The sequence below is a fragment of the Gymnoscopelus microlampas genome (assembly GCF_963454915.1).
Source record: "Gymnoscopelus microlampas genome assembly, chromosome: 6".
Classification (NCBI taxonomy): Eukaryota; Metazoa; Chordata; class Actinopteri; order Myctophiformes; family Myctophidae; genus Gymnoscopelus; species Gymnoscopelus microlampas.
This window is the reverse complement of record NC_139943.1, coordinates 53,905,336-53,933,233: the sequence shown is the minus strand read 5'-3', so window position 1 is coordinate 53,933,233 and position 27,898 is coordinate 53,905,336. Positions and strand designations below refer to the sequence as shown.

Genomic DNA, 27,898 nt, shown 5'->3' with positions numbered 1-27,898 from the left:
GACGCAAAGGAGACTCTTTGTGTCTCCTACCGGAACCGCTGCCGGTCATCAAATTATTGGCTTAGGAATGTGACAAAAACTAAAAGTCTCCATGGGGTGACTAATCGATCGAAAAAAGTCATTTTGGGGGTGAACTGTCCCCTTTAATCCCATTCAATCCGGGAACGCATTTTTTTTAAATTTTTAGCCATAACCATTATTTTCTACTTTGGTCTATTCAAAAATAGCAGATCTACAAGCTCATAGCCCGCTATGAGCTTGCAGATCTGCCATTTTCCGCGGCACTCTAAGCTTTGTGTCTCCACCTGAAATGGCCGCGGTTGTTACATAATATATCATGTTGCTGTTGTGAGGTCCTCTGATCCACCTATAAATATATTGATACACTGACGCTGATCTAAACTACTGTGTCAGCTATTATTATCATTATTTGCTCGGGTGTCAGTTTTTTATACATCACAGCAGTAATACAATCATCACTTTTGTTATGACGATTCTCAACCTTTTTAATGTCAAGGATCCTCCAGTTTGATATTGTCTCTGTAAACCTCATTATGTCAAAAACTGTTGCTTTTCAGGATTCAAATTCAAAAGCATCAAAATTAGCAGATCGACAAGCTTGAAACGTGTCGCTTCGCGCCACATTTCGAGCTTGTCGATCTGCTGCTTTTGATGCTTTTGTGTGACACTGTAGTATGATCAAGTAGGGTGTTCATTTATGAAAAAACTATAAACTTAGAATATGGAGATAAGAGGTTTCTGCCCGACAACAACAATATGATCTTTGGTGTTTGGAGGCCCACTTGCAATATCCTCATTGCCCACCAGTGGGCCCCAGAATTGATTGATTGAATATTTTATTAGGCAAAAAAATTAAAACAGCACAGTTACATTTAAAATACTTTGTCTAACAGGTCCGTTCATGAAAGTCCTTGCGGTCTTGTTTCCAATAAAATCACTATTTTACACTTCTTAGTAATCCCATGTGTCTTTTGGTTCAGGTCTGGGACGGAACCAAGAGTCCTCATACGTTGCTGAAGGTGATGGTGGAACCGGGCGTCACCGAGGGCCGGTCCTGCCGGTCCAAGGACCAGGAGAACCTCACGGCCAACCTGGTGGTCTACGACAACCACCACCTGACCGCCAGGGAGCTAAAGGTCAGAGTTCACCACCTTGGTTTTGAGTTCGGCAATCTGTGAACGGAGCGCTGCACTATGCTAGCTAACTAGTCAGTGGTTCTCAAACGTTTTCATGTCAAGGACCCCCAAAATTATATGTATTTGGCCCGCGGACCCCCATCTCAAAACGTTTAGATCCAGGGACCCCCCAGAAGCAAAGATTTGAGTTACAAATGTTCATATTCAACGATTTGCACAAACTTCCTCGATTTTTCAAAAATAGCAGATCTACAAGCTCATAGCGCGGCACTCGGTGCCGCGCTATGAGCTTGTAGATCTGCTATTTTTGAATAGCCAAAGTATAAAAGGTTAAAGTGGTCAGAATGATTGTGACGCCATATTAACCTGCTTGAATTATTTCAGATTTTTTGCTGTTGTCTGCCAGAGATTTTTCATTGAAATTAAAAAAGTACTCAGGAGCCGAGATACAGAATTTTAAAGTTTTAAGTTAACAAGGAAGTGGATAGTGGATAGGAGTCTAGATCTTCGAAAAATCATATCTCCTTGGTCTTTGGGTCAAATTTGAAATTTTCTAAAAACGCGAGTTCAGGAAAACACATTTGCTGGGGACCCCACTCTGAGAACCAATGGTCTAGATAATGAACAGTTCAACTGACTACAGCTGTTGTGGTGCTGGTGTGTGCTTACAAAACAGATGCCATGCTATGGCAATATCTAAATTGGATGTGAAAAAGGATTTGCCATGCAAGGGATAATCAATCAGGAGCAGGTCATTGTGTGTTTGTTTACATGGCTGCCATGTTGGACACGGCACAAAATCAAGCAGTGCAGATTGATATGAGCCTGGTGCTCTGAGCCTTTGATTAGACAGCGGTCCGTTATTGAGTTCATCGGTTATTATTAAAAAATAACAGTGATTGACCAATCCGAATCGAGCATTCAACCAAGCCGTGTTATCGGAAAACTTAAATCCTATGTACTTAACTTGACCGGAGTCCCCCAGGGGGTTCTACCAAGTCCTTTTATTTTATTGTCTCCGCCAGGCCGAAAGGCATGGCGAGAGAGTATGTTTTACCCCCTGTCCGTCCGTCCGTGTGTGTGTGTGTGTGTGTCCGTCTGTGAACAGCTAATCTCCCACACCGTTGGCTTGATCGCAGCGAAACTGTGCACACACACTCCCTGGATGCCAATTCAGAACCTCTGCCCCAATTTTTTCACATGGGCCTGTTATAGCACCACCAGGAGGCCGCTTTTTACTAAACACATTTTTTCACAGTACTACAGATTTTGTCCAAACATCACGCAAATCGGTACACAGTATCTCTATAGGCATTAAATGAAAAGTGTTTTTCAGATTTTTCAGATTCCATCCTGATTGGCTAAAATGCCTTCCAAAGTTTGCAGGACTGCTCCGTTTTCAACAAAATGCCTCAAATTATGAACACAGCATGCCATTTCCGTGAAACTTTGCACGCACATTCCCACTAGGCCGAGGACGAAATGCCACTTGAAAATGTTCAAGTCAGCCTCATGGTGGCGCTATAACAGGCCGAGAATAAGGACCCTAGCTAGGGTTTATGTAAATGAGTGTGTGAATTTCCATTTAACCCATTAAGACCGGGAATCTGTCGTTTTAGATTTAACTTTAACCATTATCTTGTACTTTGGGCTATTCAAAAATAGCAGATGTACAAGCTCATAGCGTGTCACTCGGTGTCGCACTATCAGCTTGTACATCTGCTATTTAAAAAAAAAAGATCATGAACATTTTTGCAAATCTTTGAATATGTATTTTTTAAAGCAAACATTTGTAACTCAAATCTTTTCTTCTGGGCTATTCTACTAATGTGGAAGCAAAGATGTGAGTTAAAAAAAAAACGTTTTAAAAAAATAATAATACATGTATTCAAAGATTTGCACAAATATTCAAGATTTTTCACAATTTTTCAAAAATAGCAGATCTACAAGCTCATAGTGCCGAGTGCCGCGCTATGAGCTTGTAGATCTGCTATTTTTGAATAGCCCAAAGTATAAAATGCGGTTACGCAGATGCATTCCCGGTTTGTATGGGTTAAAACACCTTGTATAAAATGCGTAGACACAGACTCGGTGGTGTACTTTAAACATCTCCCAGAAGGCCTGAACTCCAGTACAGTACAGTATGTCCACAGCCTTTGTGTCAATGTTCAGATGATATAATAGCTCAATCCTACCAAAGGTCAGAGGTGGTCTTGTGGTTAAGCCCCCCCCCGCCCTCATCTTCTTAGAGAGACAGATTTGTTTTAATGCCGGAGACTTGGCCTCCTGGTAGCTCCCAGTGTGCAGTCAGCAGTGGTGGGAAAAGTACTTGCACTTTTTTACTTAAGTAAAAGTATCAATACTGCAATGTAGAAATACTCTGTTAGTAAAAAGTCCGGAATTCTAAATGTACTTGAGTAAAGGTACAAACGTATTGGTATCAAAATGTACCAAAAGTAAAAGTGATTTTACCAACCTTAGAAAAATCATGGAATATTTTCCCACGATCGTGAAAAAAAAAAGATCCGGTCACGGTCATCCGTCATATGCAACGGTCATGTGTTGCATAGTTGTGGCCAGTTTAACTCGTTCAGTGCCACTCGACGTCTAAGATGTCCGTTGATATAAGCCCTGTGTGCCACTGGACGTCTAAGACGTCCAAAACAAAAAATCTATATATATATATATTTTTTTTTGGGAAAAATATGTTCAGAACCCAAGATATGATGATTTGAAGATTTGCTGCTCCATTCACTCTTTGTTTAACTTCTTACTGAAAAAGGCTGTATCTCGGCTCCTAAGCACTTTTTTTTTTACAATGAATTTAGAGCCAAACTGCCAGAAATAAGTCAGGCACTGAATGAGTTAATGTGGCTTGTTTTTGCCAAAAAACTACAGAAACAGAGATGAAGCCATTTTCCCACAACAAATAGACAGGAAGTAAACAAGCAAAAATGACATCAATTCCGGGTCTGTCGTCATCTGGCAGTGAAAGCATCATTCATAGGGTAACGAACAGCGCCATCTGGTGGAAAACTTGTCAGAATCATCAGTGGCAGGCTGCGCCATAGCAGAATCTGACGAGTTCCCTCGTCAGTGGCAGGCAAAGAGTTATGGTCTTTACAGACGGGAAGCGGTGGACGCGAGGGCGTTACCGCTCGTATCAGCGGGGATCGCGTCGGGATCATTGTTGTTTTGTCCTCCTGCGCGGTGCGGGGAAAAGAAAAGCTCACGACAATCCAGCTCTTTGCCGCCCGCGTGCGTGTGCACAAACGAGCGCGAGAATTTCACGGGGCCGCGCCCACTCGCCTCACCGCCCCTCAACTTCTCTGCTGCGCGTCCCAAATAATCGCCCGCCTCTCATTGAAAATTAATTGCATAGGCACGACGGCCGCTTCCCGTCTGAAATTACCTTAAAGGGGAGATCCAGTCATTTTAGTGTTTGCTTTGATGTGCCGCTAATCACTCACCAACATACCAGGGGAAGTTGACTTTTTTCATAGAAGCCCCTGTTGTCCATTGTGGAGACCCCTTCCACTGGCATAATGGAGAAATGTGGATAAACGAAAATCGCCTATTTTAGCACCTCCAAAGTTTTTTTTTTGTTTCCACTAATCCTCATTATGCAGTGTCCTGACACTCAAACATGCACTGAATGTCCCTTATGAGCTGCCGTTCATGCAGAACGACGTGGAGATTGTTGCTTGTTTCTCTCACATAATCTGGCAACACCGAGGACTAGCTTCACGTCGTTCTGCATGAACGGCAGCTCATAAGGGACATTCAGTGCATGTTTGTGTGTCAGTACTATATGAAAAAAGTCAACTGCCCCTGTTATGTTGGTGAGCGATTAGCGACACATCAAAGCAAACACCTAAAATGACTGGAACTCTCCTTTAAAGCATGCTGAACCTGGGGGGGAACAAGATCATATGAACTTCCCCAGGTTGACTACCTGTGAGCGGCTCTGCTTCCCCAAAAAAACTCAGGCCTCATGTTATATCACTCGCTATTAAATCTTCATCTGACAACCCTAGTCTTTCTTTGCCCTGGGGTGGTGTAGGATGGGGGTGGGGGAAAAAAAGAACACGAGAGAGAGAGAGAGTGATAACTCATATCAACCCCCAAGGGGTGATATAATAACACTGCACAATCAAGCTACAAGCTATAAAGTAAATAATTTTCCGTCCTTATAACTCCGTAGATCTGTCACGCAGTGTTTTTTTTCCACCTCTCCTCTCTTCCCTTTTTGTCCTCGAACACATTTCTTTGTGTTCCACCCGAAACGCAATTACTCATTGCACTCTCTGCTTGCTCAGAGAGCCTCGGGCCAGCCTCGCTCTTTCATATTCTTTTTTATTTATTCTTTTTCTCTCTGCACCGACAATAATATCTCTGAATAAAATGTTTTAACCCATTACGACCTGGAACGCAATCTGTGTCACTTTTTAGATTTGAGCTAAAAAAAAAGCATTATTTTACACTTTGGCTATTCAAAAATCGTGAAAATGTGTGCAAATTGAATATTTATATTATTTTAAAGCGAACATTTTTAACTCAAATATTTGCTTCTGGGGGGTGCCTGGAACAAAACATTTTGAGATGGGGGTCGGTGGCGAAATACATAATTTTGGGGGTCCTTGACGTGAAAAAGTTTGAGCACCACTGATATAGAAACATACGTTTTTTCAGAATAGTGTTGGGATTTAAGACATTTGCAGGACCGGCTTCAGGTCTTAATGGGTTAAAAAAAAAGAAGAAACGCCTCCAATCTGCAGTCATGGTTTTCCCTCTCATTCCTTTGTGCCTCCCTCGTCCCCCTTTTTTTTGAAGAATGTCTAATTCCGTCTTTGATCCTCTTCTCTTCTTCTCCGTAGTGATACTCTCCGTTCTTATCGGCAGCCGGAGATAGAGACGCATTAGCATACCGCTGTGTTAATTGGACGATTATGCGTCGGCGGCATACACACATAGGCATGTCATAATTATTACGTAATTGCCTGATAGCAATTATTTTGAGATAATCACAGTTATTTTTCATAATCGCTTCCATGTTTCTATGACCGAAATGTTTCGCTATGAGCACAGAGCACTTTATGAGCATGTTAAAATATAAGAACGACTATTTTCTTAGTCTCTGTCTGAGAAGTCTTCCTTAAAAGTTTATGTAGAGGGCGAGTCTTTTTCTGCTTGGTTTCCTTTTTTTTTTGAGACCACCTGCACAATCCAATCCACTTTATTTACACAGCACATTTTACAACTCAAGGTCTCCAAAGTGCTGCGCAGAAAATCTAAAGCCAAATGCACTGGGTAAGCTAAAACACAGAAAAACAACAGCAAAAATACACACTGCGAAAAAAAAAAGAAATAAAATAAACAAACAAAAGGAGACGCATCACTGAAAAATACTAGACAAAGCAGCGCCAGCAGACAGCGAAACAAATCATAGACCACAGAAACTCTCAAACAGGATCGGAAGCCAAGTAAAGGTGGGAACCCATTAAGACCTGAAGCCGATTCTACAAATGTCTTCTAAATCCCAACAGTTTTCTGAAGAAACGTATGTTGCTATATCAGTGGTGCTCAAACTTTTCCATGTCAAGGACCCCCACAATTTTATCTATTTGGCTGCGGACCCCCGTCTCAATATATGTTGTTCCAGGGACCCCCAGAAGCAAAGATTTGAGTTGAAAAGGTTTGCTTTAAAATAATATATATTCATTCTAAGATTTGCAGACATTTTCACGATTAAAAAAAAATAGCAGATCTACAAGCTCGTAGGGCGGCACTCGGTGCCGCGCTTTTAGCTCAAATAAAAAAAATTACACAGATGCGTTCCAGGACATAATGGGTTAAAGGACAACTTTGTTTTTTTACAACCAATGTTTATGTTTTAGATTGTAATTAAAGTAAATAAAAGATGAGTGTTAAAATTTTTAAATTTACTGCTTTCTATAGTTTTAGCAATTTTCACAATCTTTTTTACAGTGTTTTCACAGTGGGCGGGGGCATTCTGTCCGGTGGCTAAATATGTATTTTTTTTACACATTAACCCGGCGTTTTCTTTATTATTATTTACAGTAGCTCTTCTAGCCCCCAATAACTCACATCTGGCCATCAAAGACCTCAGGACCTTTTTTATTGTGTAAAAAAGGCATATTTAGCCACCGGACAGAATGCCCCCGCCCACTGTGAAAAATATCGCAAAAAATGCTAAAACTATTGAAAGCAGTAAATGAAAAAAAAATTACACTCATCATTTATTTACTTTAATTACAAGCTAAAATATAAACCTTGGTTGTAAAAAAACAAAGTTGTCCTTTAAGGCGAGATTTTAAAGTATTGATGGTGGGGGGGCAGGTTTGAAATGGGAGGTGTAACCTCTGGTCTTTAAACTTGACTTTGTGACCTCAAGTTTCAACTGGCCCGCAGGCCGCATTGACCTTGGGGGAGTATAGACAGGGGTGCACATAACTTTTTAGGTCTTGTACTCAGAAGAGCACCTGGAGATGTGACTTGGTGCGCACCAAGTAAATGGTCCCGTCCCGTTTTGTCAAGGGGGGGGGAATTCAGCACGGTGCTGCGCGAGAAAAAGGACGCTCTGCTTCCAAATTCCGCCGTTTTCGCCGTTTTTTTTTTCTCACGGTGGTGAACCCCCCAAGTTTGGTGCTCTGTGCTGCGCTGCTTTTATCCGCCAGATTGGGACGTTCACGGCATATTTTGCACCATTACGGTGCGTTCATCATCGGTGACGAGTGCCTCTTAACAGCCGCTGCTCGGTGCGTGCAGCGAGCTGTGAGTCGCGGCGTGTCTGTGTGTGAGGATGCGAGGCAACGCTCACACAATCACGTGCAGCATGCGTCCCCTCCTCCTGCGCCTAATGGCTGTACATGGGGCCGACGCGTGCTTTAGCGTGATTGAGTGTGGCTTCAGGAAGTAAATTCCTAGCCTCGATCTCCAGGCTTTTATTTTTTAGTTTTGCTAAAAAATAAAAGCTTGGAAATTCCTGTCCCAGCTGGTTGGTACGCAAAAGCGCCTCGCGTCGTCTGATGTGCCGGGCATTATTTATTTTGGGTGCGCATGTGCACCTGCGCACCAGTTATGTGCACCCCTGAGTATAAACCTCTAGAAGTTCAGGGAGATACTGAGGTGCCAGGCCATTCAGGGATTTAAGAACAAACAATAAAATCTTAAAATTTTAGCGTCCATACCCGAGGTGGGGTTGGCGAAAGGGCCTACTCTGTGTGGAGTTTGCATGTTCTCCCTGTGTCTCCTAGGGTAGTTAATACCCTCACACAAAAACATGTAGTAATCCTGGTCGCTATACCGCCTCCCCCATGACAGCTGGGGCGCCTGATGGAGGAGAAGGGAACTGGTTGGAATTCCACGCTTCCTTCCACGCGCCACGTCCTACCGGGGAAACTCCCCCCTGTCAGGTGACAAGAAGGTCAGTTGGCTCTCATGCATTGAAGGAGGCATGAGCTCGGCCCTGGGCTCTCTAGGCTGGTGGGGGGAGTGTAGCGCCCAGGATCACTTAGAAAATTGGCACCGGGTGAAAAAGGGTTACAAAATCGTGGGATAAAAATGTAGAAAAAATAAATAAAATCAATTCTGAAGCAAACAGGGAGCCAAAAGGACAAAGAATGGAGCAACAGTTTACCCTGGGCCACCCGAAAGAGATCCACACGATGGCTTTGTCATCAGCGGCATCGTTGCTGTCGGTCATAAACCTCTTTATCTCCATGTTTTAACTTTTTGAGTTTTTTCCTAAATTAACGCCCTACTTGATCATACTACTACAAAAAAGTAGCAGATCCGCAATGCCGCATTTTCAGCTTGTAGATCTGCTATTTTTTCATTTGAATCCTGAAAAGTAACCTTTTTTTCGGACATAATGAGGTTTCCACCCGACAGAGACAAAATGATGTCTTTGTCATCAGCAGCACAAGCTGTGTCGCCCCGTGCCTGCCTGGAGCCATTCCAGGAGACATGTGTCACTTTTGACGTGAACATTCTGTGCCGTTGTTGTTTTTGGGGGGCGAATGTGACATGTTAACCCATTCAAACCGGGGAAGCATCTTGTGTAACATTGGGCTATTCAAAAATAGCAGACATACAAGCTCATAGCGCGGCACCGAGTGCCGCGCTATGAGCTTGTAGATCTGCTATTTTTGAAAAATCTCGAACATATGTGCAAATATTTGAATATATATTTATTTTGAAGGGATTTTTTTTTTACTCAAATCTTTGCTTCTGGGGGACTCTATTACAACATATTTTGAGATGGGGTTCGGTGGCCAAAGACATATGATTTTGGGGGTCCTAGATATGAAAAAGTTTGAGCACCGCTGATATTAATTATAGCGACAGTAGTTTTTAGCCTCAGGTCTAAACGGGTTAAGGAGCTGTGACTGACATGGTTTAATTATGTGGTTATGGGGTCAAATAAAGATGGATGTCCGCCTCCTCCTCGCTCATACAAACACTCGTACTTGCAGACACACACACACGCGCACGTGCACGCACAGTACAGACACATACATACATCGACCATGAACTACACACACAAACCAAAGGATAGAAAGAATTACACTCCAGTCCAAAGACACTGTATTGTAGGTGGGTTTTCTATAGTTGTCTAATTTCTTTAACTTTTTTACGCTGTGACTCCTACTAGAAAGTAAGCCATTTAGAAGAGGGTCTGTCTGTCTGTCTGTCTGATTGCAAATACATATTTTTTTTAAAGTCATTTTTATCCCACAATTGTGTAAACCATGTTTTCACCCAGTGCCAGAAGCAAAGATTTGAGTTAAAAATATATATATTTTTCAAAACATATATATTCAAAGATTTGCACAAATGTTCACGATAAAAATAAATAAATAGCAGATCTACAAGCTTGTAGCGTGGCACTCTGTGCCGATCTCATATATCTGCTATTGTTGGATAGCCAAAGACACAGATGCGTTCCCGGATTGAATGGGCTAAAGTTTCAGAATAGTTTCCGCCCAGTCTTAGACCGACCATTCATTGAATTTAGATCTCAAAACATCTATCAGGAAGCGGAGCTCTCTGATCTTCTGCTTAAAGTACCATCACACCATCAACAGTGTGATAACGGGGAGGACTGAAATAGAATACTATATTCCACCAAACCCAATTAGTTTTTTTTTTTACAATTCTTCACAAGAACCCCCTGCTGGGGGGTAGTGAGATTGAGATCAATGGAACCGCTGTGGTTTCATTGCTTTTTTTTAATCTCTAAATCAAAGCAAAATGGAACCAAAATGGACTCTTAGGCTCTTAGAGGGTCCATTCGACGTTGAAGACATTCAAAATGGAGCTAAACATTGTTGAAAGAGAACAATCATCAAAAGCAAGTATGCTTTTGATCATTTTATTCCAGCATTGTTTTTACCTTTATCTTTTCAACTATAACGACATGCCCAATTAGGGATGCCTGGTTGTAAAGTGATCAAGTAACACAAACACATAAAATCACATTAAAAACAGCATATTTCACGTGACGTTTTTTGGGATGACGCCGCATCCGTCTATTCCTTCTCTGAGTGTCGAGTGATCATTCCTAAGCTGTGTTAGACCGCCCTCTTGTGGAATTTTCCAAAAAATAAAGCAAGCAAGCGCGCAAGTGATTTGAAATGATGCATATATGCGTTCTTGGCGGGCAATGTGTTAAGACCTGAGGCCGGTTCTACAAATGTCTCCTAAATCCATGCGTTTCTGTGCACATCTGTGTGTGAAAATGTCATGGTCATGTCATGGACTGTGCGTGGTTACCGTATATAGCGCCTTAAAGTGCTTTTCAATGTGCATGACATTCATTGACACACACACACACACACACACACACACACACACACACACATTCACACACCTGGATGCGGGGGGGGGGGGGGGGGGGGGGTGGTTAACCAATTATGACCGGGAACACATCTGTGTCATTTTTGAGTGGTGCCAACCACTCCTATATCTGACTTTGTCCGTGTGTCTGTCCGTCCGTATGTATGTCTGTCTGTCCAATAAACAAACATTGATGACAACATCAATACGGGGCTCATCAAAGGCACCACTCTCTTCACACAGGGTGTGATTTTTAAGATTTATTTGGCTATTCAAGAGTTGCGGAGTCCGAGTGCCGTGCTACGAGCTTGTAGATCTGCTATTTTTTGGAAGAATCGTGAACATTTGTGCAAATCTTTGAATATGTGTTTTTTTTAAAAACATGTTTAAACATTTTTAAATAAAGTAAAGTAAATCCTAACATTCTTTGTTTAACTTATGTTGCTATAATATCATTGGTGTGTCAATGACCACCCAAAATGATATGTATTTGGCCACGGACCCCATCTCAAAATATTTAGTTCCAGGGACCCCCACGCGGAAGCAACGATTTGTGTTAAAATATAAATATATTCAAAGATGTGCACACATTTTTATAGATTTCTCTACAAATAGCAGATATACAAGCTCATAGCGCGGCACTCGGTGCCACGCTGAGCTTTTGCATCTGCTATTTTTTGAATAGCCAAAGAAATCTGAAAACAAATCACACCCAGTGTGAAGAGAGTGGTGCCTTTGAATTAGTGTAACTGATTGCATCCTTGTGTTGCAATCAGCTGCAGCTTTTGAGGCCGTGCTCAAACATACGGACGGACGGACAGACACACACACACACACACACACACACGGGTCAAATGTAGGAGTGGTTGGCACCACTCAATGACACAGATGCGTTCCCGGTCTTAACGGGTTAAATGGCGGCTCTGTCATCAGCAGCACAGCCGTGTCGCCCCGTGTGCCTGGAGCCATTCCAGGAGACATGCGTCACATTTGACATGAACATTCTGTTGCTGTTGTTTCTTTGTGTGTGGATGTGACATGTTAAGGAGCTGTGACTGACATGGTTTAATTATGTGTTTATGGGGTCAAATAATAGATGGATGTCTCCTCCTCGCTCATACACACACTTGTATGAGCACGCACGCACGCACGCACGCACGCACGCACGCACGCACGCACGCACGCACACACACACACACACACACACACACACACACACACACACACACACACACACACACACACACACACACACACACACACACACACACAGTACAGACACATACATACATAGACCACAAACTACACACACAAAACAAAGGATTTAAGAATTGCACTCCGGTCCAAACAGACTCTACTGTAGTAAAAGTTACTATTTACGCTTGTTGACAAAATTGTCTGTTTATTTAGTCTTAGTTTTAGTCATCATAGCTTAGTTTAGTTTTTTTCTTTTTTATTCATTTTGGGCTTTGTATGCCTTTATAGGCTGACAGGAAATGGGGAGAGAGATGGGGAGCGACCAAGCACCCAGAGTTGCTGAGAAATATTGAAAAGCTGGAACTGCAGTCGGGGAGAAATACATGCACGAGCAAAACATACTGAGAGATATTTATATATATATAAATATAAATCTGTAAACATATTATCCATAAATACATATGCATTTACATATAAATATGCATCTCGAGTGTATTTAATAAATATCTCGCGTTCATTCCTTGACACACGGGCTGCTGTAGGATGCAAAAAGGACACTAGTGCGCATGCTCATAACTCTCAATAATTCTACTTCCGGCAGGCTTCCGGGTGCTTCAAAACGCCACTGAGCACTTTGACATTGAAATGATAGCTGGGGGCGGGGCAATCCGCCCTCTAGTTATATTATACCTCTATGGGAGCAACACACAGCAAAGGCCGTCGGGACTGGGACTCGAACCCGCGACACGCTGTCAGGCTAAATTGTAGCCTAGGTACCCGGACCGCTACGCCAGCAGTCCGAGCCTATAGCTTAATTTTGATCTAGTTTTTCTCAGTGAAAAAAGATAGTCGACGGTCATTTTCATCATAATTTCAGCCGATGGAATTAACACTGGTACATGAAGGACAACCTTAAAGTCTATATATTGCTGCTGTGATGCTGTTATGTTCTAAAACAATGGTTTCCACCCAGTTTTAGTCCTTTCATTCATTGAATTTAGATGTTAGAAGATGTGTGTAGGCAGAGCTCTCTGATCATCTTCCTACATACTGCACCAGACTAGCACATGCACAAGTTTCATCACACCATCAACAGTGTGATAATGGGCATGCTGACTGAAATAGAATATGCTATATTCCACCCAAACCTAATTAGTTTTCACAATTCTTAACAAGTATGTGTTGCCTTGCTGGGGGGGCGGTTGTGAGATTGAGAGCAATGGAAACGCTGTGGTTTCATTGTTTTTTTTTTATCACTAAATCAGAACGAGTGTTCAAAACAGAACCAAAATGGACTCTTATTAGACTTGCGGGTCCATTCGAGGTTGGATACGTTCAAAATGGAAAAAAAAATCGAAAGGGAACATCATCAAATGCAATTATTACACCCCCCCCCCCCCCCCCCCTTTTATGCCAGCATTGTTTTACCTCATAATTTCCATCGAACTACTTTTTGTTTAGGAAAATTGACAATTTCAGTGTCTTTCGGCTTTTCGTCGGATCTGATTGTAAAAAAAAAAAAAAAGAAGCCTCGAATCATCTCTTTGAAGTAGTATCTCTCTACTGGGTTTCTTGCTTGGCAGTCACATCAGTTGTTTAACCACTTGATCCCCATAAACACTGTATTTTACGCGTGTCACACAGAAACAGTGCCCATATAAAAGCTCACAACATGTCGCGATGTGACTCGTTGATGAGAGTGTAGATCTGCTATTTTATCCTATCCTTGGGAACATTTTCAACTATACTAGAGGTTCTACGCGGCCCTCACACCTACGTGAGATTCTACATTTGGGTGGTACCAGATCACGTTTTGCCCCCTCTTGTGTTGTGGCTCTGGGTGTCTCACTCACTTTGGAGAAGTATCTAGACAGGTATGAGGGTATTGAGGGCATTTAGGGCACTGTCCCTTTGACTATCTTATCTGCCCTGAGCCATCCCAAACTAGCAAAGTGTGTTGGAATTTGGTGGGTCATAGGCTTAAAGTAATAGTTCACCCAAAACATATTATCTATCAATTACACACCCCATGAAGCCTTGAATTCATGGAGATCTTTTTGTTTTTATCGCATTCTTAAGCCAATCATTTGATGACCGAGAGTCTCCATTGAGCCTCCTACCGGAGACTACGCCGGTCATCAAATTGTGTGTGTGTGTGTGTGTGTCCCAAAGTGGCCTCATAGGAAACCGTTTTCCACAGTAACACTGATGTGGTGTTTTTAATTGTCCTTTCATGTCACTGCCTGTCACGTGGCATCACAGTGTTTTAGTTAAAGCCCTGGCCTCAGAGCAGCCAAGCAGGGATTCCTTTTTTGCTCTTGATGTCACTTTGATTTCCGTCCCCACGCGCGCCATGTGACCAACGCTTAAAGGCTGATTCCTGTCCCCGTGCGCACCACGTGACCACGCTTTACAGGCTGACTCGTTATTCCTCCCACACACATATCTCATCATTATAAACGCTCTAATTCATTTGCTTTCAGAATTTTTATTTTTTTTTCTTTCAATATTATTAGTAATCGCTCCTTCCGGGCTGAGGTTAAGTAGAGGACAACGTTCCATGTTGTAGTTATTAATCCATTGAGAGCGGGGATGCATCTGTGTCATTTTTAGATTGCTTTGGCTGTTCAAAAATAGCAGATCTACAAGCGCATAGCGCTATAAGCTTGTAGATCTGCTATTTTGGAAAAATCGTGAACATTTGTGAAAATCTTTGAATATATATATTTTTAAAACGAACATTTGTAACTCAAATCTTTGCTTCTGGGGGTCCCTGGAACAACATATTTTACAAATATGCTTTAAATAATATGTATTTAAAGATTTGTTCAAATTATCACGATTCTTCAAAAATAGCAGATCTACAAGCTTGTAGCGCGGCACTCGGTGCCGTGCTACAAGCTTGTAGAGCTGCTATTTTTGAATAGCCCAAAGCAATAAAAAAAATGACACAAATTCTTTCCCCGGTCTAAGTGGGTTAAGTACTGTTCAGAAATCATAGAAATAATAGATAATAGCCCTGAAGCATTGTGGAAAGATACTGTTTGCGGGGGGGAGAGAGGGGGGAGAGAGAGGGAACCCTGAAGCTTCTCATCTAGTTCATAAGCTGTTTCATACACTTGGTGTTGGGATTGTAGGAGAGTTCAAGTGGTGACACTTTGTTTGAACTTCTAGAGACCATTAGAGAGATGTTTAAGTGGTTACGAATCACCATTGTTAACCTATTGAATCCTAGGAACGCATCTGTGTCATTTTAGATATCTTTGGGCTATGCAAATCTTTTTGATTTGAGCTAAAAAAGCATTATTTTACACTTTGGCTATTCAAAAATAGCAGATCTACAAGCTCATAGCGCGGCACCGAGTGCCGCGCTATGAGCTTGTAGATCTGCTATTTTTGAAAAATCGTGAAAATGTGTGCAAATCTTTGAATAAGTATTTTTTTAAAGCAAACATTTGTAAAATGTTTTGATCCAGGAACCACCAGAAGCAAAGATTTGAGTTACAAATGTTCGCTTTAAAAATATACATATTCAAAGATTTGCACACATTTTCACGATAAAAAAAAATAGCAGATCTACAAGCTCGAGTGCTGCGCTATGAGCTTGTAGATCTGCTATTTTTGAATAGCCAAAGACATCTTAAAATGGCACAGATGCGTTCCCGGTCTAAATGGGTTAAGTGTGTGATTGTAGTGATGTATAGACTGAGTTTATACTCTGCTACCAATCATGTAGAAAGATAATTATTATAGCACATTGTGGGCCTATAAGGAGTTATTACAAAGCTTTCATAAATACACTGTCATTCACATATTCTTTTGACTGTAAGAAACAGTGATTTTGATTGAATGGTTAACGACAGCCATGTTGTAATTGGATGGCTTTGCAATTGGACAGGTTGCTTCACAATGGTTGATTCTGATTGGATGGTTAATAAAAGCAACCGTTATGTGACGGCTATGATGACACATAATAACGCACGCGCACGCAAAGACATTTAATATTATGTAAACATTAAGCCATTAAGACCTGGAACGCATCTGTGTCACTTTTTGATTTGAGCTAAAAAAGCATTATTTTACACTTTGGCTATTCAAAAATAGCAGATCTACAAGCTCATAGCGCGGCACCGAGTGCCGCGCTACGAGCTTGTATATCTGCTATTTTTGAAAAAGAAAATTTGTGCAAATCTTTGTGTATATATATATATATATATATATATATATATATATATATATATATATATATATATATATATATATATATATATATATATATTTTTTTTTTTTTTTTTTTTTTTAAAGCAAACATTTTTAACTCAAATCTTTGCTTCTGGGGGTCCCTGGAACAAAATATTTTGAGATGGGGGTCCGCGGACAAATACATATCATTTTGGGGTCCATGACATGAAAAGGTTTGAGAACCACTGACAAAAAAAACTGTTTATTTAGAAGACATTTGTAGAATCGTAACCTCAGGCCTTAATGGATTAATGGGAATATACCACCCCACCCCTTTTATCAATCTCCTCTGAAGTGATACGGATACACATAGAGAAAAGACTAGTTGAGAAGAAAAAGAGGGTATTAGGAGGGAGAGAGAGGAAGAGAGAGGTAGAGGGAGAGAGAGAGAGAGAGAGAGCGCGGGGAGGTGGAACAGTGAGGCAGGAGGATGAAGTTAAGTATTGCAATCCATCACAGTGTGGTGTCTCCAGGAGGCATGTGCACGCACACACACTTACACACACACACACACACACACACACACACACACACACACACACACACACACACACACACACACATCCTGATCATACAGGATGGCTGTCGATTACATAAAGAATGCCATTTTGCCATTTTTAACCATAACCCTAAGCTGAAAATAGAAGAAGCTCACAGTGCTACGCGTTGTGAGCTTGCTGATCTGCTATTTTTGATACATCTGTAAATCAGGCATAACTCCAACCCTAACCCCTAAACCTAAACCTATATATTAATCCTACAACCATTTCGACAAGGAAAATTGTCCTCACAATGTCTTATTTCTCAAATTCTACTAGTGAGGGCATAGGAATACGCACGCACGCACGCACGCACACAGACTCATTTGAAAGGGTTAAATTCCGTATCCAGTCATGCTATAAGTCGGCCAGTGTTCTGGATGTAGACTCACACACCATTGCCTCCAGGCTGCGGCAACACAGCTGGGTTCCCCTGGTTTTCTGCTACAGTCTGCTGACCACAAACACCCTGACCCTGTCTTCTAAAATACAGTTAAAAAAAAAAAAAAAAAAACGTATGTTGCTATCTATATATCAGTGGCGCTCAAACTTTTTTCATGTCAAGGACCTCCCAAAATGATGGGAGCCGACCCCCCCATCTGAAAATGTTCTGTTCCGGGGGACCCCCAGAAGCAAAGATTTGAGTTACAAATGTCCGCTGTAATCTTTGAATCTGAGTAGATTCAAAGATTCGCAATATATAAAAAAAAGAACCAGATCTACAAGCTCACAATGACACATTGTGAGCTTGTAGATTGTCTATGTTCAAATTAACGAAATATATATATAGAGCTGAAGTGGTGCCACCGCGATCATCCGTTGCATAGTTGTGGGCAGTTGAATGTAGGCTGTTTTTGCCAAAAAGCAACAGAGAAAAAGCTATTTTTCCAAATCGAATAACAAGGTTTTATTTTTTTGCTATCACGTGATTTGCTGCTGCTTTGCTTCTCTGGGAGTCAAATGGTGACTCCCAGGGTTAGCGAACAGCGCCGTCTAGTGGAAAACCACTGAGAACACACAACTCGTCATACTCGTCAATGGCAGTATGAGCTTCGGGCCAACTGACGAGTGAACTCGTCAATGAGTGAAGCGTCGTTTTATACCTTGTCACGCACCGGTGCCGTGCAGAAATGGTGAAATCTTGATGTATTTATTTATTTGTTGATATTTTTGGGACTTTTCTGCCCATTATTGGTAGTACAGTGGAGTATTGACAGGAAACCGGGAGCATTGGGCTCTGGAATCGAACCCAGAACTCGCTGATAGGCTGCATAGCCTATACTGGTACGTGCCTTAAATGAGAGATGAAGCAGGGACCCCTACTGCATTATGAACATGGTGCAGTGGCAGTATCATCAACAATGATAACACTGCTCTGGCAATCAAAGTGTAAGGTCTTTGATAGAACTGGCATGTAGGTTTTATTTTTTAGCACAAAGCCTTAATAGAAGCCTGTTGGAGACAGTGGATAACATAGCTCAGGTAATTGGGATAGTACACTGGCAGTGGTTCCCAAAATCAGTGCAGGCTTTTATTGTATGCAGTTATGATATTTGTTTGTGACCCAATTTGGTGCAATGTACAGTATGTGTATCGAAATGAGAATATCTGTGACCACTTTTGACTGAAGGACAGTCATTTCGCTGGTGCCCATTGTTCAGGAAAGGAGAAAAACTTTTTTTTTTTATATACAAAATGAGTTAATAGCCCAGTTAGACTCTTCCCATACTAGAGTATGTCTGACAGAAATTTCAGAGCTTAAATCAACATGTAAATAAGAAATAAATGCATAAACATGTAGTAAAATATAAGGTTAGAGCTAGCATTTGCTAGCATTGCTAACCAAATCCTCAGTTTCCATCCAAACATTGGGAAATCGCGGTAAAATTTCTATTTCTACCCGATCGTTTTGAAAGGCATCACTAGTCTGTTGGCTTGTGTCTAATGTAAATGTCAAATAAAGATGTACAGTATAAACAATCATATTTTGTTAAAACTGTTGTGAAAAGGTATCTTTGTTAAGGCCTCCTGCACACTGGAACCAGCCGGTTCCAGCAGGGGGCAGTGGCAAATACTTGGTCTCAGAGAGCATACATAACAAAGAGAGCCTAACCCTAACCCTTTAAACAAAGGATTATGTAAATCCCGCTATGCATGATGGGATTGATAGCCCAGTAGTACTATCTCTGAATGAGAATCATTCAACTGGTCTTTTCTCTACTGAAGAGTTTTAACTTGACTTCAGTTCTATAAGCTGTATTTCAAAACTATTCACTCAATCTTATTAACCAATATATCATTATTTTGCTATGATTCCCTGCTTTCATATGACATGACAAAACGAAAATGAAAAAAGCTTAGATGACTTATCCTTTATCGCGGTGGGTCACATCTGGTTGACTTTGAAAATCTAAATAGTTTTTTTTATAGTATATAGTATAAAATTAAACTTGTTCATAGATTACTGTAGATAGCTTCAATTAATGTTGTTGTTTTTACCTTTGGCTCTGTACTTGGTCTTCTCTTTTTTTCCTTCTACACCAAACCTACAATAGCCGGTCTACAAGCTTGTAGGTCTGCAATTTTTGGCTAATATTCCTCAGAATAGGGATACTCGGGTTCAAGTAGTTCAGTGTAAAAAAAAAAAAAAAACACAAAGATTTGTCGGCCCCCCCTGTAGTAACTCTGAGGACCGCCTAAGGGTCCCGGACCCCCAATTGAAGACCCCTGCATTACAAGATCAGAGTGTGTTATCAAGAATAATTGTAGAATAATCTGTTTAACCGTCTGTCCATAGCTGTGTCTTTAAAGTATGATCTGTCTGTCTGTCTATAATACTAAATTCATTTGAAACTGAATGACATATTAATTAAATAATCACTGCAATTGATTTAAAATAATAATTAATTAAAAAAAATGCCCTTAATCAATACCAGATCAATACTGTATTATGTAGGGTTTTTTTATTGGACGCTAGAGGTTTTAACAGTGGTTTTCTACAGTGACACAGATCTTCCCTGGTAACATCTTCAGAGACATACCATAATCTGTATCATAATTATTACCAATGAATGGAAACAGCGTCTCAGTGAAAGTGTCTGTGAAGGTGTATAGGTGGGTGTTAGAATCAGGATCAGAGAAGGACAGCTGTCCTCTGTCCCAGTCCAGCTGGACTCTGATCCTCCGGGGTTTCTGATTCACTGAGGGAACAATACTCTTATATCCTACTCTGGAGCTTGCTGTGTATTCATCGACAATGAACCGTATGAACCAGTCTCCACTCTCTGGGAGTTCCTTTCTCTGGAAAGACTCCACACACACCCCTACATCCCAGGTTGTATTGTCTACAACCTCAACATCCCAGCTGTGAGACCCTGAGTTAAATCCCTCAGAACCCAGGACTCTGGACCAGCGGTCAAACCTCTCTGGGTTGTCAGGAAGCTGCTGTTCCTGTCCTTGTCTCACACTGGTCAGATCACCAGACACCATGAGACCAGGACCAGCAGTGTTGGGGTCCAGGATGACAGGAGTGTAGGAGACAATGTCCTTCATCTTGTCCCAGACGCTGAAGGTCAGGTTCTTCAGGTGTTTAGCCTCGTCTATCAGCGCTCCTGTGACCGGCGGTGGGTCCTGCAGGCTGGGCTGGACTCCCTCCATCGTGGTCTTGTAGTTCTGCAGGAATGAGACGTGGTCGTCGGCTCTCAGCTGGTCCTCAGCAGCTTGGATTGCGTTGGAGAGGGTTTCCATTTCTCTGCTCAGACCCTCAATCCTCTCCTTCATCTCACAACTCTTCTGAAACCCTTCCTCTCGCAGAGTGTCGATCCTGGCCTCCTCTTCCTCCTGTAGGAACCGACGAAGATGCTGAAACTGTTCCCTAATCTGCATCACTGTGTTCCTGTCCTGAACATGGATGTGATGTTCTGTTTTGTCGTAATCTGTTTTAACTTCATCAAAGACCTTCAATTTCTCCTTTAAAGGTTTCAGTGATTCCTGGACCTTCTCTTTGCAAAGTCCAGACGCTTCGTCCACTGGTAAGAACTTGTGTCCGGCGTGTTTCTTTGAATCGCGACACACGACACACACGGGCTGTTCGTCTTCCAGACAGAAGAGCTTGAGCTTCTCACCGTGTGCGGTGCAGAGGCCTTTCTCCTCCAAGAGGTTCTCACACAGGTTCTTCAGTGCAAAGTTAACAAGAGGATTGTCCTTGGAGGATCTTCTCTGACAAACAGGACATTCTTTTGTTGGTCTTTCCGTCCACCATTCCTGCAGACAGTCTTTGCAAAAGCTGTGGCCACAGGACAGCCCAACGGGATGTTTAAAGATGTCATGACACACGGGACAGGTCAGCTCCTCTTTCTGAACAGTCAAACGGGAAGCCATTTTTTCTGCCGGTCACACACCTGATCTGGAATGTTCTCTGAGGCTGAGGAATACTAGAAGAGAAAACAATAACATTAATATAGCTGCAAGCAGCGATAATATGGGGCCAGGAGAGAGAAAGAGAAATGATAATTCCTTTAACAGGTCAGTTCATGAAAGTCCTTGCGGTCTTGTTTCCAATGAGGGCCTGTGAGCAATTAGGGGTTAAGAGTCTTGCTCAGGGACAAATTTCGTTTCATCGACACATTTGCTGACCTGGCCTGGAATCGTACCTGGGTCAACCAGAGCCTCTGGCTCCCTAGGCGGGCTCACTAACCACTCAGCTATGGCCGACCCTGAGAGAGAGAGAGAGAGAGAGAGAGAGAGAGAGAGAGAGAGAGAGAGAGAGAGAGAGAGAGAGAGAGAGAGAGAGAGAGAGAGAGAGAGAGAGAGAGAGAGAGAGAGAGAGAGAGAGAGAGAGAGAGAGAGAGAGAGAGAGAGAGAGAGAGAGAGAGAGAGAGAGAGAGAGAGAGAGAGAGAGAGAGAATAGATTGAAGAGACAGAGACATTGAAACGGAATAGATTGAAGATAGAAACGGAATAGATTGAAGCGAGAGAGAGAGCCATGGAAACGGAATAGATTGAAGATAGAAACGGAATAGATTGAAGAGAGAGAGAGAGCCATGGAAACGGAATAGATTGAGTCATGTTTTTTGCAATTCAACTTAAATGAGTCTGCATCAATTGAGGCTTGAACCGGCAACCTTGCGATCATGAGGTACTCTTAGGTAGCTGCAACACTACCTATAGTGCTATAGCTTTGTCCAGGCTGATATCGTCTGTTGAGGATCACAAACTCTTGCCTTCTGTCATGACCCAAGCCCCTGTTTCACTAACACAAAGATCACTCGTTCACAAACCATTTACCAATGAAGAAATTGTACATCTCCTCAGAACCAAAACTAGTGAAAGTAGCCGATCTACAAGCTCACAAACCATTAAAAGTTGTCAGATTGTACATCGGCTATTTTCACAATGAAGTATGTTATACATTGAAAAAACATACTCTCATTGCTATCTGAAAAGTTGTGAGATTGTAGATCAGCTATTTTCACAATGAAGTATGTAAAAAACACTCAATTAAGTATTTCATGTTATCTTTAACAATTGCAAATGTATTCATTGATAGTCATGTTGTGTGAAATGCAACTTAGATGAAGTCTGCACCAAGTGAGGCTTGAACCTGTGACCTTGAGGTTGTGAGACATACAGTTAAGCGGGACGCTATTGGACCAAGAGACAAGCCTCTGAAAAAAGAGATCACACTGATCATACAGTTTCACGCAAATAGCTGAAAAATCCTGGGTTTAAGTGTTTTTCAAACTGCTCAAGATTGCGGACAACCTAAGGGCGGTGCTTACTGGTCAACGTGATAGATGTGTTCCTCATTAGTCAAGGCACATGTGTAAGCAGGTCTAATGGCTGTCGGCCAAACGAGGCATGACTTTTGCCTGTTTAAAGTTTCAATTTTCAAAAAATTGCTATAGCGCCCCCGTTTGACCAATTGGAGTAAGATTGGTTTCAGTGATATTTGGAATGGCCCTTTACATTTCTGCAAAGTTTCAAAGAATGGTAAGTCTGCATGTATGAGTTAGGGGCAGATGAATAATTGTCATAAAACTGCAATATTCATTGGCTCATTAAAGCTTCATTTTTTCACTTATGGAAGATATTTTGCAAACGTTTTTTGGTATAGGTCCAAAGTTCATGTGTAAAAAGTTTCGTGCAGATTACTCAAAAATCCCAGGAGGAGATAGGTTTTAACTGTTTTTCATATAATTAAAAATGGTGGGAGATCTAAAGGTCAGAGGTCAAAAGTCAGAGTGTGAAAGTTGTTCAGCATGAGGAGACGCATGTGTGCATCGAAGTTTCATGGCTGTAGGTGAAACAGGGCATGAGTTGTACCTGATCAAAGTTGGCATTTTTCAATTGAGTGCTATAGCGCCACCTTTTGACGAAAGATTGTGAGAATTATTTCTTGATCGTTTTTCATGACCATCTATCATATGGCCGAGTTTCATAAAAAGCGACTGCACGGTTCAGCCAGAACTGCCAAAAGTGGCAGAAGAAGAAGAAACGGAATAATGCCAATAACAATATGGGTCCATGCTGGAAGCCTGGCCCCATAATGAGTTAGGCCTGTCAAAAAAAATCGATTCATGAATAAATCGCGATTCTTAATGCCACGATTTTAAAAATCGATTAAAAATATTAAAATCGATTTTTTTTTTGGGGAAAAAAATAAAAAATAAATAAATAATATAAGTTAGTACCTTTTTCACTGGCAATTTGTCTGAAATCAATGTCATAAAGACTGCCTGACATGATCTGGCTGCATTGAAGTGTATGATTCAACTTTTCATGGTTTATATTATATTAAAATGTTCTAGTATAATTAAAGCAAAGTGATTTGGGGTAGAAAATCGCAATAAATCGCAGAATCGAATATCAATTAATCGCAGAATCGCAATTTTAATCGAATCGGCACCCTAGAAAATCGCAATAAATCGCAGAATCGAATCGAATATCAATTAATCGCAGAATCGCAATTTTAATCGAATCGGCACCCTAGGAATCGATTTTGAATCGAATCGTGAGGTAAGTGAATCGTGACACCCCTATTATGAGTATCAAGTATTAGAAGTTATAGTAGGAGTAGTTGTTATATTGGCGGTAGTTGTAGAAGTTGCAGTATTCATAGTAACACTAATAGTTTTAGCACATGTTTATAATCTGCCTGTTCTTACCTCAGAGGAGATTGTAGCAGATATCAGTCGGTGTGCCAGGTTGTTCAAATGATCCGTTCGTCTATTAATTGAACTATTTATTGATTGATCGATATTTGCCTCTCGTTTTTTTATTTCGTATCGCAGTCTCTGACTGACGAGTGAATCTCAGTCTGAGAAAAAGGGTGAGCGACTGAACAAGGAAATGGACTTCGATTCATTCTCTTCTGATAACAGGAATGTCACACCCAAATGCAAGCGTGTGCACACGCACACACACACACACACACACACACACACACACACACACACACACACACACACACACACACACACACACTACAGCGCGCACGCACACAGGCACGCAACACAGGCATGCAACACACACACACACACACACACACACACACACACACACACACACACACACACACACACACACACACACACACACACACACACACACACAGTGCACACACACAGGCACGCAACACACACACAAACTATGTTATCATAAGACAATGAATCAAAGTTCATTTTCTTGTAGATGACTGATTGTACTGTTGCTCCCATGCAGGCAGAAAGGAATGGTGTTGTTGTTTTTGCCTTTATAAGAGCATTATTACTCAATGGATACTCCCTGAATATAACTGTTTCAAATACACCACTAGAAGATGTGGTTTAGGGACCCCCAGGGGATCTTGATGGTTTCAGTGGGTCCCCAGCAAAATGTGTTCAACTCAGTTTAAACACTTAAAACTGGATTGTGCTCCTCCCACATTTGACTCTAAAAGGAAATTAGATTAGATTAGGTTGTTAGGTGCCGCGCTATGAGCTTGTAGTTTTGCTATTTTTGAAAAATCGCGGCACTCTGTGCCGCACAATGAGCTTGTGTATCTGCTATTTTTGCCAAAGAAATCTCAAAATGACACAGATGCGTTCCCGGATCGAATGGTTTGAAGGCTAGATGCTGTTAGAATAGCTATACTATACAGTTGATGGTCGGGAGATTACTGAAGCCATAAGATGATGTCCTGATGAATTCCTCTGATGAATTTTTGATGTACATTCTCCCTCCCTGTCTCATCTAACCCCATCCCCCCCTCCCTTGTCTCTGCACATCCACCCCCGTCCATTTCTTATTGTCATTTCTCCTGACTCCACCATTCCTCTATTGTATCCATTTATACCTTCCTCCTCCCGCCTCCTGCTGTCCTGGTCTCTCTCTCCATCAGCAGAAAAACAACCGAGGCAGATGTTTAGCTGCTCACCTGTATTGTAAACAGCAGCACAGTCCCATCGAGCCCTTATTGCTGAGCCTGCACTTCTTCCAGTTTAAACATTGTTGCGTGAGGCTTTTGAACAACGGTTACTTTGTTGCTGTCGGGCAGAAACCTTGTATCTCCATGTTCTAACTTTTTGTGTTTTTCCCGTAAATTAACGCCCTACTTGATCATACTACAGCGTCACACAAAAGCATCAAAAGCAGCAGATCGAGCTTGTAGATCTGCTACTTTTTGCTGTTTTTGAATTTGAATCCTGAAAAGCAACAGTTTTTGGACATGAGGTTTCCACCCAACAGAGACAACTCGCTAAAAATGACATATTTTGAACAGAACCAAGTGCTGTAAGTAAGTGGGAGTGGCTTATTTTTGGTACTGCGGGAATCTATCCCTGTTTCAGTGCGCTAGACCCAGGAATATGGGATTGTGAGGTGGAGCGCAACACCTACCATCGGCCAAATACATACAATTGTGTGGGGTCCTTGACATGAAAAAGTTTGAGAACCATTGATATTATAGCAACATAAAAATACATCTTAAAATGACAGAAGTCAGAGTGGCTTATTTTTGGTTTCAGTGCACTAGACCCCTGGGAGATGGGATAGACCCCTGGAAGATGGGATAGACCAGTGGGAGATGGGATTGCTGAGGTGGAGTGCAACACCTACAGTACCATCAGCTCCTTTCACTTTGTTTCACAAATCACCAGTGGTGGAAGAAGTACTCACCTTTGTTTTACACAAGTAAAAATATCACTACCACAATGTAGAACCTCTATGTTAACACATCGGGTGCCAGCGTTTTTTCATAACAACTTACCGTGGGTGCCAGCATTCTCCCATTGACTGCGCTTTGCTGTTTGTTGTTTCCGCGTGCGTTACAAGCAAATCCACGCAAAAAAAAGCATCGATTCATGTTCTGCCATGAGCCTGGCTACAGGCTGGAACCATAACATCCCCTCGCGGGTTACAACGGGGGGGGGGAATCGCGCATCGCGCATGACCGTTTTTCCCCACAGGAAACAGATTCGGAGATATAGGCGTTTCAAAGTAGGAAATAGACAGGAACCGGATGGGGGGAAAAAAAGTGTTTCCGGTGAGCGATCTGGCACTTCCTTCGCAGGATTACAATGGGTGCTCCCAGAGCTGCTCTAGCCCCGCCCGCGCGGAGAAAAACGAAAAAAACAAAAAGACTGAAATCACGGTTCAGACCGTGTTCGGCACCGAAGCTTCGGAACCGCCACTAAGTAAACACACGGTTCAGACCGTGTTTGGCACCCGATGTGTTAAAAGTAAAAGTCCGGTATTCAAAATGTACTTGAGTAAAAGTACAAAAGTATTGGAATCAAATTGTACTTAAAGTACCAAAAGTAAAAGTACTCATTTGGCAGAATGTGCCATTTCACAAGTTTTCAAATGTATAACAATAATTGGAAAATAGCAGATCTACAAGCCAAAGTATATAGGGCTAAAGTGTATTTTTTTGTAATCTAAATCTACAAAGTGACAAGCAACTAAAGTTTTCATACTATTTTAGTGGAGTAAAAAGTTCAATATTTGAAGTGTTGAAAATTGTAAATACTCTAGTAAGGCAAAAAATAGCTCAAAGGTGTACTTAAGTACAGTACTTCAGTGAATGCACGTAGTTACTTTACACCGCACTGCAAATCACAGATTGGAACCTAGCCCAAACCAGGAAAAAAAAGCGAGATTAGTTTGTGCTTGAATCCATGAATATGTCTGGCCAGCGTTGCATACTGTAACTCCTGGTCATGAAACTTCAGTGCATTTGCATTTTCAGGGTTGGTTTTGCTTAATGTCGTGCACTAACTCGATGCGAGCTGTTGCCCACCCCACCCACGGCTCGTCTCTCTGCTGCCCTTTTTCTTTCCTGCTTATTGAACACAGACCGACCGCGCTGGAGGAAAAATGAGATTAATGCCGTCGGCTGAAACCTCCCAAAAATTACAGCTGCCATCTTTCATTGTGCTTAACCCATTAAGACCGGGAACGCATCCCGTGTCATTTTTAGATTTGAGCTAAAAAAATCACACCCTGTGTGAAGGAAGCGGTGCCTTTGGGGCGGGGCTTAGCTAATTTCAGTTCGTCCCTATTGGTGGTCTGAGTCCACTTACCAAATTTGTACTTGGTAGCATGCTGCAAACTGGAATAATGGCTGTTTAAAGCCCAGCCAATGGGCAGACAGAGGGGGCGGGGCTTACGTAATTACCGTTTGTCCCTATTGGTGGTCTAAGTCCACATACCAAATTTGGACTTGGTGGCATGCTGCAAACTGAACTTATGGCTGTTTAAAGCCCAGCCAATAGGAAGATAGAGGAGGCGGGGCTTAATTAATTTCAGTTCGTCCCTATTGGTGGTTTTAGTCCATGTACAAAATTTGTACTCCGTAGCATGCTGCGAACTGGAGTTATAGCTGTTTAAATGCCGTGCTCATACGCCGTGCTCATACGGACG

At 41.8% G+C, this 27,898-nt stretch overlaps 1 protein-coding gene across 5 annotated transcripts in view; it reads left to right on the top strand.

Moving 5' to 3' along the window:
- The window catches only part of pot1 (protection of telomeres 1 homolog), a 120,863-nt gene that overhangs the window by 54,773 nt on the left and 38,192 nt on the right, over positions 1–27,898 (top strand). For all 5 annotated transcript variants that reach the window (XM_084058855.1, XM_084058856.1, XM_084058854.1 and 2 more), the window contains one exon: positions 1,002–1,157. In XM_084058855.1, the coding sequence (XP_083914981.1) occupies positions 1,002–1,157 (156 nt within the window). The remainder of the gene's footprint in view (positions 1–1,001; positions 1,158–27,898) is intronic.